Genomic DNA, 23,966 nt, shown 5'->3' with positions numbered 1-23,966 from the left:
TTCGAATTGCTGGCCTTCTGATCGGCAAGCCCTAGGCTCTGTGGTTTAGACCACAGCGCCATCCACATCCCTACCCATTTCAGGTACTTTCCCCTAAAATATTCCTCTTGCATCCAATTCTGCTATAAAGTGTCCCCCTTGTGCACTCAGCACCCGCTCCTGTAAAATGCAGATGTTTGAGTTTTTTACAGTCTCAGAACTGTGAATTATGTGAGATTGCTTTAAAATTCAGACCAAACAAAATTCTTCTCCCTTCTTACCTGTTCCAGTGCCTGTTTCTGATGACCAGCCAGATGCCCCAAGATGTCCAGAAGCAGGTCATGCAAGGCACCGAGTGCCCCCTGTTTCTCATTCCCTGTACTCAGAGGTACACAAACTCTGAACATAGAAGAGCCATGTCGCTATCCTAGCTTGCAGCTGTTGGTAGACCTGTCCTCCTATGAATCTATGTAAACTCCTTTTAGCAACAATAGGTGACTGATTGCTGTTGGTCTGCCTCTCTGTGTCTAATGATGTTTCCCAGGAGATGAAATAATGGTTCTGAAATGCCCTCTGGGCCTTATTAGTAAACCTTGCCCCATCCAGTAAGCAGATGCTAGAATCCCAGCTGTAACAACGTGGGGAGCTCCAAGAGAATTTTGGTGGGTTCATACAAGAACTCTGGCTCCCAGTCTCCTTGTGTGAACAGCCTTCATCAGCAGCAAAAGGTCACTTTACTTTCGGGATTCAAAGTGGAGCTTTGGTGCCCGTTGAGATACAACTGCACTCCCCATGGGTTACTTCAGATATTCCATTTTTCTACTTGCTTTTGGGGGGGGGGCATATTTGCTGCCAACTTTAAAATATGCCCATTACAAAAAGAAGCAGCAGCTGAATGTATAAATGGAGAAACACAGAGAATGCCAAAGGGTAAGCAGGCATAGACAAACTTGTCCAGATGTTTTGGGACTACAACTCCCATGATCCCTAGCTAACAAGACCAATGGTCAGGGATGATGGGAATTGTAGTCCCAAAAACATCTGGAGGGCCGAGTTTGCCTATGCCTGGCATAAAGTTTAGGGATGGGCTAATTTGTCAATTTTGGTTTCTCTTAGTTCCTCACTTTCTTAGTCTTAAATTCACTTCTCCACATCCACAGAAATGTAGATTGAAAACAAATCCATTTTAAATAGAACATCGAATTACAATTTCAGCTAAGAGAGGGCATAATTTTGAGAACATCCATAGGAATGCGAATTCTGCTGAAGCCAATGGGGCTGACTAAGCGGTGTTAAAGAGAGTAGGGTGTTAATGTCAAATCTAAATAGGTTTGTGTTTTGGATAGGTTTTAATATTCAAGATGGAGCTTGCCACCTTCAAAATCTATCCCCCACCGTCTGTGGTCCCAGTGTGTCTGTGTGTAATAGGGTTGTCTGGAATGATGTGGAATGCAAAAGAAAGGGCTGCATACAGGATGTCCTTAGGAGGTCTATGCGAAGCTGTGGACTGTGCGTGAGAGAGGGAGAGCTGGGCCCAGATGTTCCCAAGTGCCCTGCTCAATAATGAATTAGCCACACGTGTTTTCCCGATTGTACGGTTTTTGTCATTCTTTTCTGCCAGAGGAGCTTTACTGGCCCAGTCTTCAACCTTAAGCCTCCCCCCCTCAACAATCTGGCTGTAGGGAATATATGTCTGCTGTCCTTTTGGGATTTATGCCTGCCCCACCCCCGTCCCACAACCCTGCTGTCTTAATGATTTTCCATGCTGACAAGTGAGCTGAAAGAATGCCATTCCATACAAAACCTTGGCTGTGTTCTGTTGCTTGAAACCAGCCCCTGCAAAAAGTGTACAGCATCCTCCTCTTTTTGTTCATATCAGAAGTGAAATGTTGAAGGAGGTAGGAATGTCAAATAAACTACAAAATTTGGTTTGAGCGGTAAACCTTAGAGGAAGCGGTGTTCTTTTTTGTTTTCCTGAGCAGCCCTAAAAGTTCTGTGGTATTTGGCCTCTGACTTCATTTGGCAGAGATGTAAGTGGTACATGCAGAACTCCCACCAGAAGGGTGCTTTGCTGCATTTGCCGCAGATGTTTGTCATAGGGACCAAAACAAGGATGGGGAACCTCAGGTGTGGGTGGCCAAGTGTGGCCCTCCAGGTCTGGCTCATGGGACTTTTCTTCGGTCACATTCCTCAGTGGCTCATCTCTGCACCCTCCCTCAGCACTTTTGCCTGACTGGAATGTGTCCTTGAACTATCACCATGGTCAAACAGTACATGAAAACAATATGTGAACTGAAAAGTCTCCTTCCTTCAAAGTTTTAACTTCTATGGATTTTGGAATGCAGTTCTCCAGCCAAGTAATCTGTACAAAAAGGCATATACTCATGTGCCAAAAAAAGGCATATGTGCATAAAAATAACACACACAAATGCAAAGTAATGGGGCAAATGGCTTACAAAAAACTGTGCATTAGGCAAAATTACAGACAAAACGGTATATATTAACAGAAATTCAAAATTAATCAAAATGTTGATTAATTTTCATGAGGCATTTTTTCATCAAAAAATGAAAACTTATGTGGAAATGTGGAGAACAGAAATTAGGAAAAAAGAAATTTGCAAAAAAGAGAAACAGAAAAACTGAAATTGAGATACATCCATGCCTATATGTAACATGCACTTATATACTTTTCAAAAAATATGTGCCACTCCTTCTCAAAGTGGCCATCATCTGCCACTTCTGCTGCTTTCTTAGGCTTGCTTTCCCCAACCTGGTGCCCTCTGCAACTCTCATCAGCATCTTTTGACTATCCTGGCTTAGGACTGATGGAGGTTGGAGTCTAATACATCTGGAGGGTACCAAGTGGGTGAAAGCTGATCTAATCAATCTGGGGGTCAAAATATCTTGTGAATTCCTTAAAGCCCTTCCATGGTTGGGGCTGTAGGTTCTCAACTCACCCTGAATCTCATGATCCTTTTGTTAGATTTTTTAAAAAATATATATATTTGAAAACAATGGGAGGAAGCCACCTGGGCACAATTTAAAGTAAAGGTTTCAAAAAAGAGCAACTCTCTCTCTCTCTTTCTCTCTCTCTCTCTCTCTCTCACACACACACACTGATTGGTTTTTGTAGGAACAAATTATGTATTCTAAATTAAGAAGAGGAAAATGGAGCATTAACAGGAAAATGAGGTAGCTGTTCCTTCCGGGGAAGTTTCAAATGCAAAGGGAAAATACATCTGGAAAAAGTATAGTATCGAGTAACTCATCAAAACCATCACTCAGACCATCACTCAGGTTAACTGCTTATTTAGCGTTCATCTTGATTTGTTTGCTGGGAGATTAGCTGGGAAGGGCTATTTAGCAGATAAGCTTTTTGATATATTTGTGGGAAGGTTAGATAGCATTGCATCAAACCAAAAGTAGTATCGAAATTTCCAGTGCATTTCCCCCGTCACTTTCCAGATTGCAAAAAGCCTTGACATTTTGGGGAGGCAGGTTTGTTGCTCCCTATCAACTGCAGGTGCCCAACCTGAATTTGCCAGTCTGCTATATTCGTCAGGGAGAGGACAGTGCATCGAGACAGGAGTTTCATCAATGGGGTGGAATAATGTAAGCGCTGTCATTATTTGCATATAACTACAGTTCACCGGAGTTTGGGCAAATCTCACTCTAGATATGAGGCAGGAGCCAAGAAACAGAAGGGCTATGGGCTAATGATAAGAGCTGCTGGATCAGGCTAATGGCCCAATGGCCCATCTAGTCTAGCATCCTTCTCACAGTGGACAACCAGATGCCTCTTTTGGGAAGCCCACAAGCAGTAGTGCAACAACACTCTCCCCACTTGCAATTCCTTTCAGCTGGTGTACAAAGGCATACTGCCTCTGGCCAAGGAGTGTACAGAATGTAGATAGAGCCCAGCCTTTGTGTCTAGTGGTCATTGATAAGCCTTACGCTCCATGAATTTTTCAGTCTTTTTAAAAAGCCATTCAAGTTGTTGGGCTGGTGGCCATCATTGCCCCCTGTGGGAGCGAGTTCCATAGTTTAACTTTGTGCTGATCTGGGGACCGTATGTGGATTGGGAGCACATTATGAATTAGGTCCTTATGTTTTCTTCAGGGTATCTCCTGCTGCCAAAAAAAATCCCTCACCAAATCTCTTCCTTTTTCAAAAAGCCTTTTCAGGGGAGATTCTTACTCCAGTCTGCTATCTGACTGGATTTGTAATTGATTTTGTTGTTATAGTTTTTATTGAAGTTTTTATTGTTAATCACTTTTGGATATCTTATGGGAAGCAATTCATAAATGAATTTATTTATGTAAAATAAATGTGGCAAGATTATGTGCACTTGGTTTTTTGTTTTTTTAAAAAGAAGTGTCTTTCTATTAATGTTACTTTGGCCTGAATTTATTTATCAGGAAAGCAGTAGCAATGTATGATAATCTGGAAGTAGAATCTTCTTGGTTTTCCAGAATAGAAAACTAGACTCTCATCCCATTGTGTTGACTTTGTGTTAGATGGGTCTGTGTTGAGTTGAGTCACCCTGGATTCCAGAAGCAGTCAGAAAGGCCTTTTGTCCTTCATTTCCATGTTGGGTTTGGTTTGGTGTTATTTTTTCTATTCTTTTGTGTCTTCACTTCCCCCAGTAGTAATTCCACAGCAAGGAGGAAGTACAAAGCAAATAAACTCCAAAAACACACACACAAAAGGAGTAAGGGAAAAATAACCCTTTCAAATGGCTGCACAGGAACAATGGGGTCGGATATGTGCCTTCTGGGGAAAGGTTTGGACTGAAAGAGAGGAGCACGCAATCAGCCCAGTCTTGGAAATGATAGTCTGTGAGCTATTTTGCGAGTAAGGAAATGGGGGATCTCCTGGGTCACCCCCAATGAAAAAAGAGAGTTTTGTCTCATGTTTTGGATGAGGCGGTGAGTTGGGCATCGGGGCAACACTTTGTATAAACAAAGTTTGGTTTGTCTGCATTCATTCGTAGAGTTTATTTACAGTACTGGCACAGCATGGACTGATGTCATTTTATAGGCACTTACTGGGGAGTAAATCACATCAACTTGCTTCCGAATAAATGCACATGCCAAACTGTTTTGTTCTCTAACCAGGCATGGGTGGCACAATCCATATTGTGAAAAGATGGGTCATTTCTTAGGATGGTGGAGTGGGTCCTGCTGCAAGCATTGATCCTGTATAGTGTTGGGGCAAGGCTCTGGATGAATGCTACAGGAAACCAGAGCTCTGGTGTTGCTTCAGCTCTCTCTATAGGAGCACCTGTTTTGTTTTTTGCATTTGCAAGCTCCACTTTCACTGAAAGGTAAGGTAAAGGTAAAGGGACCCCTGACAGTTAAGTCCAGTTGTGAATGACTCTGGGGTTGTGGTGCTCATCTCGCTTTACAGGCTGAGGGAGCCAGCGTTTGTCCGCTCCGCAGACAGTTTTTCCAGGTCATGTGGCTAGCAAGACTAAGCCGCTTCTGGCACAATGGAACACCGACACCAGAGCAGCGCACAGAAAACCATTTACCTTCCTGCCGGAACGGTACCTATTAATCTACTTGCACTTTTTTGGGGGGCGTGCTTTCGAACTGCTAGGTTGGCAGGAGCTGGGACCGAGCAACAGGAGCTCACCCTGGCACGGGGATTTGAACCACCGACCTTCTGATCAGCAAGCCCGAGGCTCTGTGGTTTAGACCACAGCACCACCTGCATCCCAGGAGCACCTGGGGTTTTTTTTGCATTTGCAAGCTCCTCTTTCGCTGAAGGGTACTCTTCTGTTAAAGAGGTCCAGCCCATTCCAGCAGTCTTTTATGTCCAATAGAGCAATAGAGATTCTGGCTGGATTGGGGCTTTTGTGACTGAGTCCTCTGAGTCAAAGGATGGCAATGCAACATCCTTGGGCTGGAGGGGGCACTGACACCACAGGATCTTTTTGCAGGGCTGGCCCTGCATGAATTTCTGACTCTGAGACCTCAGTTTCATTCCCTGAAGAAGGGGAGTCTGATCTGCAAGGCCATGCCAAGGAATGGGTAGAGGTTCCACCTTGCTCACATCTGATGTTTATAAGTTTCCTGGTCAGACATGTCTTCAGTAAGCTGTTTGGAAACACTTCAGTGCAAAACTGCACATTGCAATAAACATGTTTTTTGTGTTGTTGTTTTTTAAAAGCATGCATTAATTGACTATTTTTGTTTTTAAAGAAAAGCAGCCAGTCTAACTGTTCCAGAACATGAGGATCAATGCCTCATGCCACTTTGCTTCCAGAACTAAATTCTGCTGCTACTTGACATCCCCACCAGGATGTTTATTGTAAACAGGACCCATGGAAGCAAATAGCAATGGGAAGGGGAATGATTTTCAGCAAGAAAATGTCACAAGGGTTTGATCCAAATCAGGAGTTTGTTCCAGAATGAGGCCTGGAGGCAGTTTTTCATCAAAATGCAAGTGGCTAAGTAACGCTGCAGCTTGCAGGATTGCTTTACCCCACATTTGCCCACTTGACTGCCTTGACCTGCAGAACTGACACTGTTAGATGTGCCACATAATACTCATTCCACACTTGTAATAAATTGGTCTTTTACTGTGATAACCTGGCCAATAGGGTGGGCTGAACCTGTTGTAGAGCTGACGTTGTTCTATGGTGACCAGTTCTATGGTGCTTCTATAGGGATGGATGGATCTATTAGTTTTGGTTTCCAATCTTAAACTCAGTTATCCACATTTCTGCAGCTATTTGCATTTCTTTTTAAACCTCATGAAAATGAATCCTCATTTTAGTGCCCTCCCAGATATACACATTTTGTGTTCAATTCTGCCTAACATATACATCTTTGCAGAGCATTTTTCTCATCTGTATGTTATTTTCATTAATGTATTGCATTTGTGTGTACATCACTTGGCTGGAGAAGTGCATTGCAAAATTTGGAAAAGTGAATTTTGAAGGATGTCTGAGGCTCAGTTTGCATATTGTTTTGGAAAGTGCAGATTAAGTAGGTTTACCCTTAAAAGTGAATTTCATGAAATTTCTGCATTGCAATGCCTGCACAAACTGTTTTAGATGTTTTGAATTTTTTTAAAGCCCTTCTGGCTTTAGCAAAGCCAAAACCAGCCACAATACGTGGTAACCAACATTACTGCAATAGACAGTGTAAATTTTGTTACGGTGCTGAGGGCACTTACTGAATAATGCCTGTGATGGGCTGTGCACACATTCCCTCTTCCATCCCTGTGCCCAAAGCAATTGGAAACTTGAACAAATAATGCTGGTTATTTTTTTAAAAAAAAAAGCAAGAAAGGGCAAGTGCATATTTGCATTGTCTCATCTACACTGATGCGTTGTGTCTAGCTTGATTAGTTTCAACACTTATTTGATTTGTATTGGACAGGGTGAAGCCACTGCATTGAGCATTAGAACAATGAAGAAATGTGCAGTGTTCTCTCTCCTCCATGAATGCTCCCTACTTGTTCTTTAACTCTGCATGTGCATGATAGCCGTAAGACATCCTGCTCTCTTTGTTTCATAAAAAAAAAGGTATACAACTGAAGCCCAGTCAAAACATAAGATGTGTCTGTGGCTGGAAATAAACAATAGCTTTCAAGAGAATTGATGATGGTTTGACAGAGATGCCCTTTTCAATGCAGCATCTATTTACATATTTCTTGTCTCCCACTTCAGGCACTCCACCCATGCATCTACCCCCCAATTAAATTTAATTAGTCTTGGCTTCCCAAAAAAACCTCTCAATTGTGCCTCTTAAGCAGAAACTCTACATTTGCTATACAAGTTGCTTTAATTCAAATTTCAATAACCCTTGTAATTTCCAAGATATTTCACTTTAGGGGGGACTTTTCATCCCATTTCATCTTAAATTGTGTGCCAGCCCTAATCGCTCTATGGTGATAACCTCCAAGGGTGGGGGAGTGGTGCTAGTCTGTTGCAGAATGCGCCCCCCCCCGTACTGTTACATCATAAAAACAAAGAGATTTATTAGCCTTTCATATATTTATCAGATGAAGTGGAGTCTAGCTAGTCCAACAAAGCTTCTGCCTTCATACTTTTTAGTCTGTAAGCTACTACAAAGCCCTTTGATATTCTTGCTCCTCTATTGGCTTTCGTCATAGCGGATTTTCAGGAGTTTGAAACTTTTTTCCTTACCCCCTCCCCCCACTCCAAACCTTGTACTCTGAGGCTGTGCACATGGAGGCAACAATGGTGCTTTCTACTCCTATTAACAGCAGGCAGCATGACCAGTGACCAGGGATGAAAGGAATTATAGTGCACAACATCTGGAAAGTACCATCTGGGTTGCCCCTGTTGGTAGTTGGTGTTTATTTAACCATTTTAAGCTGATCCAGTCCTGTTGGAATCAAGAGAATTAAGTAGGTATTCACATATCAAACTCACCACTCACCTCCAATACATAACATAGGAATAACTCATTGGCTAGAGATGTTTTAGCAAGGAATGCCATAGGTGTGTTGCTATCTTGTATGCTTTGATCATTGTCTTATTACCTGGAGCAGGGATGGGGAACCTGGGCCCCTCCAGTAATCAGGGGTGATGGGAAGTAGAGTCCACACTGAGTTTCCATGATCTGGGCAATGATGCTACCTCTGTTATATCACATTGTCCAAGGTGATCTGGTGCTTTGTTTGAATTGAAATAACTTTGATATCAAGGATCATCATCAGATGAATTTTTGCAGCCCAGGGTAGAGTTTGAACTGTTGACCTTCCTTGAGTGAAAAAGCTTTTGCATTCTGCTGTTTGATCTCCTCCTTCACATTGTCTCCTTCTTGCTAATAAAAGAGCTTAATGCTTCGCATACAACATGTTTTTCAGCTGATGTATTAAAAAAAACCTGTGGCTTTAATTCCACGGCTTCTTCCTGCAGCAGACCTTCATTTATATCTTTTCATTTGGCCTTCTAGAATACTAGGGTTTTCTTCAGCAGACATAACAATCACTGTTTGACTCCTAGCACCCTGCCCTGCAAAGAAACGGATATAAAAGAGGTAGCTATGATGAGCCTGTTACATGAAGAAGAATCCCAGGGCACCTTAAAGATTAACCAATTGTATTATGGCGTCAGCTGATGTTGTGAGATCCCAAATTCCGAGTTGATCAATGACCTGAGTTGTTACATAGGCTGCTGTATCTGATGTATGCAAGGAATTGGGGAAGGGTGATAGCTTAGTAGAGCATCTGCTTTGCACACAGAAATGCCCAGGTTCAATCTCTGCAGCTCCTCGTAGAACTGGGAATGCCCTCATCTAAAACACTGGACAACCATGGCATCAGTCAATTAAGGCTCCTTCTGGTGATCCTATGAGCTCCCCAGATCAAATGAGCCTCTGATTCTGCTGTGCCAGGTAACGTGGCTCATTTGCTAGAGACAGCAAATACATTTCTAGCCTACTTAACATCCTGCTAGCACCTCCTAATGGAATACAGTGGTACCCTGGGTTACATAGGCTTTAGGTTACATATGCTTCAGGTTAAAGACTCAGCTAACCCAAAAATAGTACTTCGGGTTAAGAACTTTGCTTCAGGAAATCGTGCTCCGGCGGCGCGGCAGCAGCAGGAGGTCCCATTAGCTAAAGGGGTGCTTCAGGTTAAGAACAGTTTCAGGTTAAGAACGGACCTCCGGAACAAATTAAGTACTTAACCCGAGGTACCACTGTACTGCCTCCTTCACCTCTGCAGTTGTTTACAGCAGTGTCACAGGGACCAGCAAGGCTGCATTGGCCCAAGCGTACCCCTCATGCCTGCTCTGAGTTAACCAGAAGCGCAGGTGGGCCAAGACAGTTTGGTGCAGCTATAAAGGTGAGGTCAGTGACTGATAGGGATGGATGAATCTGTCCACTTTGGGTCCTCTCAATTTCTCATTTTCCCAGTTCTTCACATTTCTACAGCAATTTGTGATTTTTTAAAATTTTAAAATATCATTTGCATACCACTGTGAATTTAACTAATTATACAATTTTTGTAAGCAGTTTTAACTAATGCATGTGTTTTTGCAAGCCACTCCCCCTAATACAATGCATTTATTTCCTCCCTTCCTGCCTATCACTCTTGCCTTCTGCTATGCAAAGTGAGGTGATTGTCCAGGGCTGTCGTAAGAGATCTATTTTGGCATACTTCTCCCTGTGCAATCAACACTGCACATCGGAGAGCATTGTGGACTGTGTTTGCAGGTGCCTCCCCTGCCCTTCAAGCCCAGGACTCTCAGAACTTAGCCTGCCACTATCTCCACACTGCCACGCACAGAAAACACACAGGAAGGCTCTCACTGGTAACTTGCCCCAGTTGCATTGAAGAAGCTGTACCATGAAAGAGATATTCCTGTCGCTATATGACAAACATCTGTTTCCTCCTATTTTTTGAATGCAGCATATACTGGCGGAAATGCTGGGGGGCTTTCTTTCCTTTTCTGGGCAAGGGGAAGTTGTATGCCCTGGATCTAAAGAATGTTTGGAGGAGAGAGGTTTCTCTTGAGGGTTGTATGATTGTTACTCAGTTTCTCTCCCCCCCCCCCTTCTCTTTTTATCTTCCTGGAGAGGAACGGATATGAGTACTGTACGTTGAAGCCAGGCGGAACTTCCTTAGCTTGCTTTGGCACCTTTGGGAAAGTGCAACTCTCTGTGCTTAATGTTATGTGCTCTCCGTGTCCAACAAAGCAATGGCCCAAACGATCCATTCTTTTGTCTTTTTCTGTTCTGTAGCCCTCTTGTCAGAATTCAAGGAAATAGGCAACTATCCGACTTTTAGAAGACATCTGAAGGCAGCCCTGTTTAGGGAAGTTTTTAACATTTGAAGTTTTATTTTGTTTTTAATGTTCTGTTGAAAGCTGCCCAGAGTGGCTGGGGAAGCTGAGCCAGATGGGTGAGGTAGAATTTAATAATAATAATAATAATAAGCACTATGTTGTTGCTGGTACAAAGAGACACCTCATAAAGAGAGATGCCTGGTATTTATTTCTTATTTTTTTAAAGTTGAAAGGGTCTCCCTGTTGTGTACAGTAATCTTAGGTATTGGCACAAATGTCACTGTCTATCTGTTTCTTCTCCTCCTACTCCTCTAAAAATCATTCTAAACTATTCTTACAAACTAGTGATTGGCTGGAAGTTCAGGGTTCTTGTGAATCAACTCATGAATTGACAAGCAAAAGGGAAATCTCCTAGCACTGTCCCTTTGTTTATGGAAGACTTGAGTATGCAGAGAGCCTCAAAGTGGTGGTGGGTGGAGACTTGGCACCACGAAGGCTACCGTAGCTTGCTGTTGGCTTGAAGGCACTTGGCACTCCCACACTCCTGTGGGTACCACCCAGCCAGGATCTGGCCCTGTTGCAACTTGTTCTCTTTAGATGGAAAGAACAAGCCTGATGTACTTTCTTATTGTTATGAAACACAAACATCCTGTTTGAATGGATGCTTCCTTTTCAGTTCATCCCTCCTTTTCTCTCCATTTGAGCTCTATGAAAAGCCCAGCCATTAATAAATTGGCAAGGATCAAAAATGGAGGAAAATCAAAGCATTGGCCTCTTGTGCACTTTCGTCTCCCAGTAGGATATGTACACACAAATACACATTGCAAGAGGCCTCAGGAGGAGGAGTGCCTAGCCATTGTCAAAGCTTTGCAAGGAGTGCATTTATCTTCGTAAAAGGGCCATTTTTCATGTTCATATTTTCTGTCTTCATCAAACCAAGGCATACATGGTCTACAAATTTAGTGTCTGCCTAAAAACTACTGAGCACAATTTTAGATCTTAAGTCTGCAGGCTTAAGTCTCTTATTTTTTGCTAAGTGATTAGATGCGGGTGCTTCACGTAAGATGCTGCATAGACAGGAGGCTGTGTCAAAATGGAGCTCCCAGAAATCTGACTCTAGCACCTTCTCTTGAATCCAGCTAAGTCATATGCAGGGTGGACTCATTGAAATTAATGCACCTAAATTAGTCACATTCATTAATGTCAATGGGTCTTCTCTGAATGTGTCTAGTCAACCTCTTCTCTCCTGCAATACCAGGCCTCTATCTCCAGTGCACACATGTGCTTCCAGTGCACCACCAAGACTGCACTACACATCTGTTTGAGCAGTTTGTCAACTGACTGCACTACACATCCGTTTGTGGGGTCTGAACTGAACCTTGTGATCAGTGGTTCTTATTTTATTTCTTTTTCAGATATATAACCTGTGGGACTAGGTTTGCTCTTGCCCCATAAATGTGCTGGTTCCTCTTTGTTCCCTGTCCCCAGTATCCTCCACCATGCGCCCACCCCTGGTGCTGACACTGGGGGCCAAACTAGATGTGATATTTGTTATGTGGCTGGCCATGAATGATTTATTTTTTCTTTCACAAATGGCTGGAATGAAGGGGAAGCTAAGCCAACTCAGGATCATGGGAGGGGAAACAACTTATTCCTATTGTTTCTACTGCAGTCCCAATTGGAATTGCTCCCCATACACCAGCTAATTGGAAGAAAGCCCCCATTGGTGCTGTTGGAAACTTTCTCCTCATTGCAAATAGGTGCCAGGCAGGGGTGGGGATAAGGGTTCAAGTTCCCCTTCCCAATGTCACAGTCCTGATCCAGATCCGGAGGGCTTTATACCGTCTACTCATTAAAAATAAAATAAAATCAGCCATGCAAGGCCAAACCACAGGACCAAGCTACCTGGAATGCACTTCCAGTTTCACAATGGAGATAATGTGTGTTTTATAGCATTAGGTGTAGCAGTTGAGGTCAATATTGTTCCTTATTCACTCCTTGACAGCATGTATATTCAGCAGTACTGGAAACAAACAGAAATGTTTGTTTTAGATAGAATATTCCTGTGATTTATTAAGAAATGTATTCAAAGGCATTACTTATTCAACTTACAGAAAGTTTTTAAATTTTTGTGTCTGTGTTTTTTGGGAATTTCTGTGAGTGGTCTGCAAATTAGCCCTTGTAATGATCCAGCTGTTAGATGCCATTTTCAGAAATTCAACTTTCCTTTCTCTGGCTTACTTTTTTTTAAAAAGACACAGAAACTAATTGAATTGTTTTCTGTTTACCCCCTTAAGCTCTGCAGAACGTAAGCATCTGGTGGTGATGGAGCTGTGACATTCGGACATTGGATTTGTCAGCTGGAAGTATGGAATTCGTTGACAGCTGCCAACATGGTTGCTCTAGGCCAGTTCCAAATGGATATGGAAACAAGATTTTTCAAACTAATCAAAAGGAAAGATCCAGTGATTTTAAGCATTCTAATTCTTGTGATTTCAATGATGATGAAAAGGAGGATGGAGCCAAGCATAAGAAGAAGAGCAAGGGCAGTCGGCTTTGGAATTTTGTCAACCTCAAGAAAGCATCCTCCATGAATTCCAAGAGACCTCAGTCCATGATCCTCTTTGGAGATAATACGGAGATCTTGGAGCAAAATCGTAAGATGTCCTTAATGGAAAGGGTGAGGTCTTTCAAGAAGCTAAGATCGTCTGGTATGGCCAAGAGTATGTCCAAAACCAAGGCTGTTATTATCTCTGTGGAAACTCAGGAAGATCTTGAGCAAAAAGCACTTCACCGAATTAAGAAGCTAAGTAACAATCAGCGTCCATACCGCCATTCCTATGCAGGTCATATTGAGGATTTGGATTCTTCTTTTGAAGATGTTGAGGTGAATAGCTGTGTGCTAGATATCGCTGCCAGTGAAATTAAATGGCACAAGAATTTTGGCACTGGAATAAACAGCGACAATACTGATAATGACTGTCACAAAATGCCATCGGCTCAGAGGTGCATGGCTCTAGAATGTGAGAATTCTCAGGAATCTGGTGTTGCACAAGGGGACTCTCAAAGGAGATGTTCTGCAGCTGCTTCTGAAACTAAAAAAGGAAGAAGTTCTGGGGTCTGGAGTTACATCAAAGGGATTTCATTGACAAGCAAGGACAGTGAAAAACTGCCCGACATAAGCAGGGAACCTAATTTTCAGGACATGGGAAATGCAACAGATGATCCCACTTCTTATTTTGACTTTGATGTGGGATGTGAGGAGAGCGTTGGCCAGTCTCAAAGGGTTAAGGGCAGCCACTTTGGTGGGGTTCTCCGATTCTTCAACAGCTTTGCTAGGAAATGGCGGGGCTCTTCAAAAGAACAAAGGCCAAACTCCAGTTCCAGACGCCAAAGGCAGGAATCAACTCCTCCCCAGGAGCCTCTGGTCATCATAAATGATAAAGCCAGCAGTTTCTCTTCTCCAGGATTGTCTCCGGATTCTGGAATCTGGGATAACCATAGTTCAAAAAGTTCCGCTGGTAAAGGGCCACCCCAGGAAAGCACAGATGCCGAGAATTCCCATGAAGTCTTCAGTGAGAATAGCAGTTTCAATGAAGTTTCACCCCCTGCCATAGGTTTGCCAGCTTTTTGCCAAACAGGCTTTCTCAGTGACTGTTCATTTCTTGATGTGCATGGTCTGTCTATGGATGTGCCACAGGTTCAAGAGCCACTTCTCGATAAAGTAGACAACTGGGGCTTAAGTGCTGCTCCAGTAGGCACCTGGGTATTAGAGTCTTGGGTAGAAGGCAATACTGAACACTCTGCTGATACCCCAGTGGACCCCAAGAGCTTGGATATTAGTGATTTAAAGACTCAGGATTTGACTAAGATGGATGTTAGGGATATCAAAAATGCCTCTCTGAATTATGAAGGGTTTTGCAACACTGAGCTGGATTTGGAGGTTTTTTGTAAAACTGATGAGGGTACACTGGGCCTAAGCATTGTATCAGAGGATGTTAACGCTGTACCAAGTAGTGTTATTGATGCTCCAGATCTAGCTTGTCCTGTAGTAGATGCTAGAGCTCTCCATAGGACTGCAGCAGATGCAGAGCACCTGGTCAGAATTTCACGAATTAACCCAGACCTAGAGCTGATGACACCAGCAGATATCACAGATGCTGGGACTATATTAGCACATAGCCAGACCCTGGAGAGTGTTCCAAGGGATGGACAGCCTTTGGCTACTGTACAAGCAGACAGCCAGGATTTAGCAAGGACTCGAGTAGATGCCCATAATTCAGAAAGTTATCCTGTGGATTCTGAGAACATTAGCACTACTCTGTCTGCTACTCAAGGTTTGTGCAGCATCTTGGAGGATGTTCACAACCCTTCTGCATCTGCTTCTTTATGCTGCCAAAGCTACAGCCAGCAAGTGCCAGATCGGGAGAATTTTCCCATCAAAATGAATGGAGACACCTTCCAATTACACCCGGATCCGGTGAGGAAAGCTCGCAAAGCGCAACGCCCTGAATGCAGAGTTCGTCATCCAGTTCAGATGAGTGTGTGTACAATTGTCCCCTTCGCTGAATTCAACAGTGCAAAGGTAGTATCTTGCTCCAATTAGGCAGTATGTCAAATAAATCTCGTTTATTGCCTCTTCCCCTATTCCTTCTATTCTTAAAGCAAAGCTATGTGTGCACAATGTGCTAATTGCAGATCTTTCGAATTCTGTGATCAGAAAAGCTGCATTCTGCAACCCATAATAATTTTTTGTTCGTCCTTTTTTGTTATAATATTCTTTTCCTGCTAGTCAGGAGATTTCTATGGGTTGCAGACACCAAACACTTTGCCAAACTGCCCTATTTGCATAGTGATTGATTACAAGGGACACTCAGACCCAACAGTGTACTGTAATCCACTAGAACAATCTTTCTCCAACCTGATACCCTCCAGATATTTTGGACTACAACTCCCACCCATCTATCTAGCATGTTAGCGCTGGCTGGGACTGATGAGGGTTGTAGCCCAAAACATCTGGAGGGCGCCTGGTTGGCAAAGGCAGTACTGAAAAAACTGTGACTTTAAAAAGGCAAACACTAAACACAGTTGCAAAGGAGCTATTGGTCACCAGTGGCAAGTGTGCTCCAGGAATTTTGCACCTTGTTGTGTATTTGGTATTTTTTTTTATTGCATTATCTTTCTGTCTATCTATTCTCAATGTAGTTACAGGTAGGTAGCCGTGTTGGTTTGCCGTAGTCGAAACAAAATAAAAAAATTCCTTCCAGTAGCACTTTAGAGACCAACTAAGTTTGTTATTGGTATGACAGAGTTTATTTATCTGTAGTTCTTTCTGTGGATTTTTTCTCTTGATAGGGGACATATCTTTTCAGTTCTGCCCGTCTGTTCCTGACAACGTGCTAGGCCTCTATTCTGTGCAAACACCCTTTCTTTTGTTCAAATTGAAATGTACAGAACACTTCAAGTAGAGAGAACTGACATTTTCCTGGCAATTTGGGGTCATCTGTGGAGGATACCTGCCATCAGGGTCTAAAGTGAGTGAGGAGCACCCCCCCCTTTAAATCCACCCCCTTTCCCTCTGCTTTCCTTGCCACTTAAATGAAATTAGGCACAGCACAGGACAGATGCACAGGCATAAATGCCAGGTTGCACTGTTCTGACCTCCTTGCTACCTCACCCTTCACCCTTCTGGTAAGGAACCCACCCGCAGGGAAGCTAGCGCATTGACCTGGCTTGCCATTTTTGTTAGGGTGATGTGAAAGCACTCAAAGGTTTCCCGACCAAAGTTGTCACATGTAATTGGCAGTTGCTCTCTGTTGCGGGTTAATCCCCTAAATTTGACAACTAGCGGGGAGTTAGGGTGGCTGAATCCCTGTAATCTTAACCGTTCAACTCTATCACTGCATTTCCATGATTTCCACAGGGCAGGCCTGTGAATGTGTGCAAAATACGTGCATGGTTTGTGCTTTTCTCTCTCCTGTGGTTGGCTTGCCGCAATTTACAGGGGGGGAAAGCACTCCCAGTCCAGCGAATGGGCTGACACAATACAACAGGAACCTCCTCCCCTGAAAAAGCCCAACAAGCGCAGGGATCAAGCTGATAAGAGCAACCTGTTGACTCCTGGGCCTTCCGGCCTCAAGCATTCAGGAGCCTCTTGCTATTTTTGGCCAGAGGAACATGAAGAGCAAAAGGGATACAAAAATATCCCTCCCTGGCCTTTAACAATCCGTTTTTGCATGCTCAGATAAAGTGATGTCTAGAGAATTAGAAAAACGGATGTAGTTCAGTGGCGTTCTAGTTAGGGAAGAGGGCAGAATAGCTGTCAACCGGCTTCCATGTTTGGGAGAAGGGGTGGCATCAGGCACCAGACTTAAAAATGCTACAGAGAAAAAGCCTCTTGGAATGTTTATACTAATCGGCCTTTTGGCTACTGTTCTTCCCACAAGGATTTGATGGCTAGGGAAACTTCTTCAGGAAACTGGCTTGAAGCACAGGACTGTACATAGCGATGGGCAAACCTTGTTAATTTTTCTCTCTTTCTCAGTTTCTTGTTTAAATCAAACCTTAAATTCAGCCTGCCACATTTCCACATTGATTTGCAATTAAAAAAAATAAAGTCTTTGAGGGAATTTCTGTGTACTTTCATGTACCTTTTTACCTAATACATGCATTTTTGCAAGCAATGTCCCCTAATGGAAAGCATTTTTGGACATTATTTATATCAATGTGAGCATTTTTGTGTGTGTGCATTTCCCCTAATACATTGGTGAGGGTGGGTGGGTTGTACAATATTTTTGCTTGGATAACTATATTGCAAAGTTCAAAGAAGTCTGAATTTTTAAGGATAGCTGCATTTCAGATGACACTTTGCAGAGGCAGCCAACTTGGTTCCCTCCAGCTGTTGTGGATTACAACTCCCATAATCCCTGACCAGTGGCCCTGCCAGCTGGGGCTGATGGGAACTGGAGTCTAAGAATATTCAGATGGTTCCATGTTGGCTATCCCTGTTGTTTTGGTTTAGGAAGTGCAAATTAAGTAGCTTCATGTTAAAATATCAAATGAATGGGTATCTCACCCATTCTTACCTGTATTTACATTAGCCTGGAATTGTGACTTACTAGGTGCTCAGCACAGTAGCTTATTAAAGTGGCCTTCCTTTTGTTACTGGGTGTGGAGTAGGAAACTGCATGTTCAATGACTTGGATTGGAAAGGTGCAATTGTTAGTGGAAGAATGATGGAGGAGGAGAAGGGGCTACTAAATCCTTAATTTAATAATAATAATAATTTTTATTTATACCCCACCCTCCCCAGCCAAGGCCGGGCTCAGGGCGGCTAACAAGCAATAATAAAAACAAGTTGAATGAATACAACTTAAAAACAATATTAAAATACAACATTAAAATATTGAAACATTAAAATATTAAAATGCAGCCTCATCACAGGAGGAGAAAGGAAAAAGGAAAAAGAAAGAGGGGGAGGGAATCAAATGGGCTCCAAGCCAAAGGCCAGGCGGAACAACTCTGTCTTACAGGCCCTGCGGAAAGAAATCAGATCCTGCAGGGCCCTGGTCTCATGAGGCAGAGCGTTCCACCAGGCCGGAGCCAGAGCTGAAAAGGTCCTGGCTCTGGTTGAAGCCAATCTAACTTCCTTGGGGCCCGGGACCTCTAGGGTGTTGCTATTTATGGACCTTGAGGCTCTCCGTGGGGCATACCGGGAGAGGCGGTCCCGTAGGTATATGAGGGTCCTAGGCCATGAAGGACTTTAAAGGTCAAAACCATGTCACCGATGGAAGCGAAAGCTTTGAAAAAGCTCAATATGGAAGTCAAATGGCCGAAATATTGGGAAATTTTGGAACAAGATGGAGATAGATTGAAACTGCAGAGTTTTGAAAAACTAAAAAACAAAGTGCGAGACTGGCTCCATTATTATCAGATAATGGAGGCATACAATTTGGACAAGAAAATCGGCTTCCAGGTGGAAAAATCAAAATTAGAAACAGAATTGTTAGAACCCAAAACTAAAATTTTGTCAAAGATGTATAACTTGCTGTTGAAATGGAATACTCAGGATGAAACGGTGAAATCTGCTGTGATTAAATGGGCACAAGATGTTGGACATAATATTATGTTTGCTGACTGGGAACAGTTGTGGACCACAGGTATGAAATTTACGGCATGTAATGCCTTAAGAGAAAATATTATGAAAATGATATACAGGTGGTACATAACCCCAGTCAAGCTTGCAAAAATCTATCATGTGCCTGATAATAAATGTTGGAAATGTAAAGAAACTGAAGGTACATTTTTTCACCTCTGGTGGACGTGCCCAAAGATTAAGGCTTTCTGGGAAATGATATATAATGAACTAAAAAAGGTATTTAAATATACCTTCTTGAAGAAACCAGAGGCCTTTCTCCTGGGCATAGTCGGCCAATCGGTGTTAAAAAAGGACAGAACTTTCTTTATGTATGCCACAACAGCAGCAAGAATACTCATTGCAAAGTATTGGAAGACACAAGATTTACCCACACTGGAGGAATGGCAGATGAAATTAATGGACTATATGGAATTGGCAGAAATGACTGGTAGAATCCGTGACCAGGGAGAAGAGTCGGTGGAAGAAGATTGGAAGAAATTTAAAGACTATTTACAGAAACATTGCAAAATTAATGAATGTTAGAATGATGTTGGATTGAAGTTAAGTGGCTTCTAGCTATATAGGTACAAAAGAATATGGAAAAATTGGTTTTTAATATGTAAAAATCTAATGTTACAATATATCAAGATTAAGGATTAGGATTAAAAAGGAGGGAAAGGAATTCTTGGATTAACAAATTGAATTGGAATACAAAAGAGGGAGGTATGAGGAGGTCCGGGAAACAAGTAAACGTAAAAGAAGTGAGGGAAAGATGGAATTGTTTTTAACTCTTTTTTCTTTTTTTTTCTACTTTGTAATTTTCCTTGTTATTGTTAATTTTTTTTTATTAATGTGAATTTTTTTTCCTTTGAAACTTTAATAAATATTATTTTTTTAAAAAAATAAAGGTCAAAACCAGCACCTTAAATCTGACCCTGTACTCCACCGGGAGCCAGTGCAGCTGGAAAAGCACTGGGTGAATATGCTCCCATGGCAGAGACCCCATGAGGAGCCTCACTGCAGCATTCTGCACCCGCTGGAGTTTCTGGGACAGCTTCAAGGGCAGCCCCGCATAGAGCGAATTTATGTGCTAATTGTTTCCTAAAAATCCCCCTCTGCTGCTTTTCACCTGGTGAAAGAAAATATATATGGCTCAGGACCCCAATATGTTAAGGACTTCATCTTCTCACATGAACTTACTTGGATCTTGCAGTTGCCATCTAAGGCCTATTCTCGTGCACAGTTCCCTCGAAGGGGTGGTGTGCAGTGTGGCAACAGAAGACTCTTTTCAGTGGTGGCTCCCCAACTGTGGAACGCTGTCCTCGGGGAGGGGGAGGCTGAAACCATTATTTTCAACTTTTAGGTGCTAGGTGAGGATGTTCCACTTTACCCAGGCATTTGATTTTTATTTGTAACCATATGGTATAATGATGCCTAGCTTGAAGTTGTGTTCAACAGTTTTATATGGTGAAGTAGGACTTCTCCTTTTTGTAATAATATTGCAGGATGAGCTCCTTTAGTAAATAATGTTTAAACTTCTGTATTTGCATTTCTTTTTCTTTTTTTACAATTGAAAGTCACTTATGTAGTAGTAGTAGTGGTAGTAGTAGTAATAATAATAATAATAATAATAATAATAATAATACCCCACCCATCCGGCTGGGTTTCCCCGGGCAGCTTACAACACATTAAAAATGGTAGAAAAAAATATAGTAAATAACATGCTGTTAAACTTTTAAAAAGATATATTGACACTTTGCTTTTTCCACATTTAAATTAAGGCTTGTTACCCAATTATTGAAACCATTGGCTCTTTGTTTGTAGGCTAACTCAGTAATGAACATTCAGCTACTGCATAATGCTAGCAGAGTTAGAGAAAATCTGCACTAGTTGCTGCTTATGTGGGTTTTTGCTTTGCGGTTTTTGCTTTGCATTTTTACTGTCTAGCCATGTTCATATGTAGTAATCCCAGTCTGATAAACCATGGTTTATCAGACTAAAAATGAATCCTCCCTTCTTTTGTGCACATTGATGCATTATTTTTCGTGTTTGTCAAACCATAGTTTCCTATTAGTATCTGAATCAGGAAACTCTGGTTTCAGCTCTGACTACAAGTAAGGATTGCAAGTTGCTGTTTCATGATTGTAGATGGAACTTAAACCACACTTTCCCCATTTAGACATAATGGAAAACTGCTTTGACAAATCGTAGAAGTATTGTTTTAGGAAGGCTTGCTTTAAAAAGATGAAATGCATCCCTTAAAAAAAGACAAGAGATGACCCAGATTTGTGTAGATTTGACCCAGATTTGAGGACCCAATGTGGTGTAGTGGTTAGAGCGCTGAACTACACCCTGGGAGACAAGTGTTCTAGCACCCACTCAGCTGTGAAGCTCAATGGGTGAGCTTGGGTCAGTCACTGTTTCTTAGCCTAGCCTACCTCACAGGGATGCTGTGAGGATAAAATGGGGAGAGGAAAAGCTGTGTCCACACTGGAATAGGTGGAATATAAATGTTATAAATAAGGAAACAAACAAATAAGAAAAATTGCACAGTAATTTTATAATTACAGTGGTACCCCGCAAGACGAACGCCTCGCGAGACGAAAAACTCGCAAAACGAAAGGTTTTTTCGTTTTCGAGTTGCCTCGCAAGACGAATTTCCCTATGGGCTTGCTTCGCAAAACGAAGCTTGCCCCGGGGACAGCGGGTCTTCTCTTTTGAAGCAAGGGGCGGCGGGGAGAAGCGATCTTCTCCCCGCAGCCCCAGGTCCGGGGACAGCGGGAAGCGCTTCCCGCTGCCCCCGGACCTCTTTTGAAGCAAGGGGCTGCGGGGAGATCGCTTCTCCCCATCGCCCCTTGCTTCAAAAGAGGTCCGGGGACAGCCCCGGACCTCTTTTGAAGCAAGGGGCGGTGGGGAGATCACGATCTCCCCGCAGCCCCTTGCTTCAAAAGAGGTCCGGGGGCAGCGGGAAGCGCTTCGCGCTGCCCCCGGACCTCTTTTGAAGCAAGGGGCTGCAGGGAGAAGCGATCTCCCCGCAAACCCTTGCTTCAAAAGAGGTCCGGGGGCAGCGGGGAAGAAGCGCTGCGCTTCGCGCTACCCCCGGACCTCTTTGGAAGCAAGGGGCTGCGGGGAGATCGCTTCTCCCTGCAGCCCCTTGCCCCCGGACCTCTTTTGAAGCAAGGGGCTGCGGGGAGATCACTTCTCCCTGCAGCCCCTTGCTTCAAAAGAGGTCCGGGGGCAGCGCGAAGCGCAGCGCTTCTTCCCCGCTGCCCCCGGACCTCTTTTGAAGCAAGGGGCTGCGGGGAGATCGCTTCTCCCTGCAGCCCCTTGCTTCAAAAGAGGTCCGGGGGCAGCGCGAAGCGCAGCGCTTCTTCCCCGCTGCTCCCAGACCTCTTTTGAAGCAAGGGGCTGCGGGGAGATCGCTTCTCCCGGTGCTCCGAAGCGGGGCGGGGGGGTGGGAACACCTTCCCCCACCGCCCGGCTTCGGAACGGTGCTCCGAAGCGGGGCGGGGGGGTGGGAACACCTTCCCCCACCGCCCCGCTTCGGAACGGTGCTCCGAAGCGGGGCGGGGGTGGGGTGGGAACACCTTCTGAAGGCTGGCGGGGGGCAAAAGTCTTTGTCCCCCCTGCCTGCCTTCCCAGGGGCTTTTAAATCGCCCCGGATAGCGGAGAAGTCCTCCGCTGTCCCGGGGCGATTTTAAAATGCCGCCCGCCAGCATTTTAAGATTGCCCGGACAGCGGAGAAGTCCTCCGCTGTCCCGGGGTTTTTTAAAATGCTGGGGGTGGGAAGAAAAGCCCTTATCCCCCCCCCCCCAGCCTTCAGAAGAGGTCCGGGGACAGACTGTCCCCGGACCTGGTCTGAAGGCGGTTTCCCTAGGAACGCATTAATTGATTTTCAATGCATTCCTATGGGAAACCGTGCATCGCAAGACGAAAAACCCGCAAGACGAAGAGACTTGCGGAACGAATTAATTTCGTCTTGCGAGGCACCACTGTACTGCAGTTGCACATTTAAAAATAATTACCAATAATCAGCAGCAGACAGCATAATGGGTTGCTTCCATGCACCAGACTTCTAGTTGGTTGCACTGCTGTTGCTTCTAACCCAGAGGTAGATGGGGAGGGGTAAGGCAGCGAGGAGGTTGCTATGGAGCAAACACACCAGACTGGCTCTGCCGGTGCATCTGCACTGCCTTGACTTTAGGGAAGGGTGAGAAATTTAGTTCAGTTCACATTGAAAGGTAAACCTACCTAATTTGCACTTTCTGAAAAAATATACAAACTGAAGAATAGCTATCATTTGAAATTCACATTTTCTCCAAATCTTGCAGTTCTCTGGACAAGTAATCAGTGCAAAAATATGCATGCTTAGGGTAAAGTGTGCTTTAAAAGGTGTATGTTTAGTGGAAACAACATACATATGTGAATTATGTTAAGGCAAATGTGAATATTCGAGGAAATATGGTTTGGAAAAATATGTGTATTAGGCAGCATTGCATACAAAAATGTGTACATCATGAGAATTCCACACTAAAATGCTGCTTAAATATCACAAGGACTTTTTTTTTATTGCAAACTGATGTGGCAAACTGAACTTAATATTGGAAAAATGAGAAACCGGGAGAAAGGGAAATTGGCAGATTCTCCCACTCGATTTCTTTTCAGTTCCTAGCAATGACCCTGGTCTAGTCTGCATTCCTACAGCATCTTCTCTGATGTGAGAGGGAGGGTGCCAGTACAAAGAAGGAATGCGGTGTCACAGAATGACCTGGTGCTGGCTATCTCCTCCCAACCCTGTGCTCATTTGGCAAGGCAATTGCAGTGCAGTGTGCTCTAAGAGCCAAAGAACATCTTACTTTATTGGTGTGAGTGCAATCAATGGGCTTCACTTTGAAGTTTAATCTGCAGCTTTCAGGGAGGGAGAAACATCAGGATCAGGCTTGTGGTATGTGGGAGAGTTTTGAAAAATACTTTGCCTTCCTACTCCAGTCCAGATGAAAATTATCTGCCCATAAGCTTCATTCTAGCCTTGAGGGGGAATCTCCCATTCATGCTTTCTGGTGTGGATGTGGGTAT

The 23,966-nt window shown here is 43.5% G+C and overlaps 1 protein-coding gene across 2 annotated transcripts in view; it reads left to right on the top strand.

Annotated features, from left to right (window-relative positions):
- ARHGEF9 (Cdc42 guanine nucleotide exchange factor 9) overlaps positions 1–23,966 on the top strand; it is a 261,134-nt gene that overhangs the window by 20,350 nt on the left and 216,818 nt on the right. For both annotated transcript variants that reach the window (XM_080989724.1, XM_080989725.1), the window contains exon 2: positions 13,051–15,338. In XM_080989724.1, coding sequence (XP_080845850.1) covers positions 13,122–15,338 — 2,217 coding nt within the window. In that variant the 5' untranslated portion in view covers positions 13,051–13,121. The remainder of the gene's footprint in view (positions 1–13,050; positions 15,339–23,966) is intronic.

This window comes from Podarcis pityusensis, assembly GCF_964106645.2.
Source record: "Podarcis pityusensis genome assembly, chromosome: Z".
Lineage (NCBI taxonomy): Eukaryota > Metazoa > Chordata > Lepidosauria > Squamata > Lacertidae > Podarcis > Podarcis pityusensis.
The sequence above is the reverse complement of the archived record's forward strand: the minus strand, read 5'-3'. Positions and strand labels throughout refer to the sequence as shown.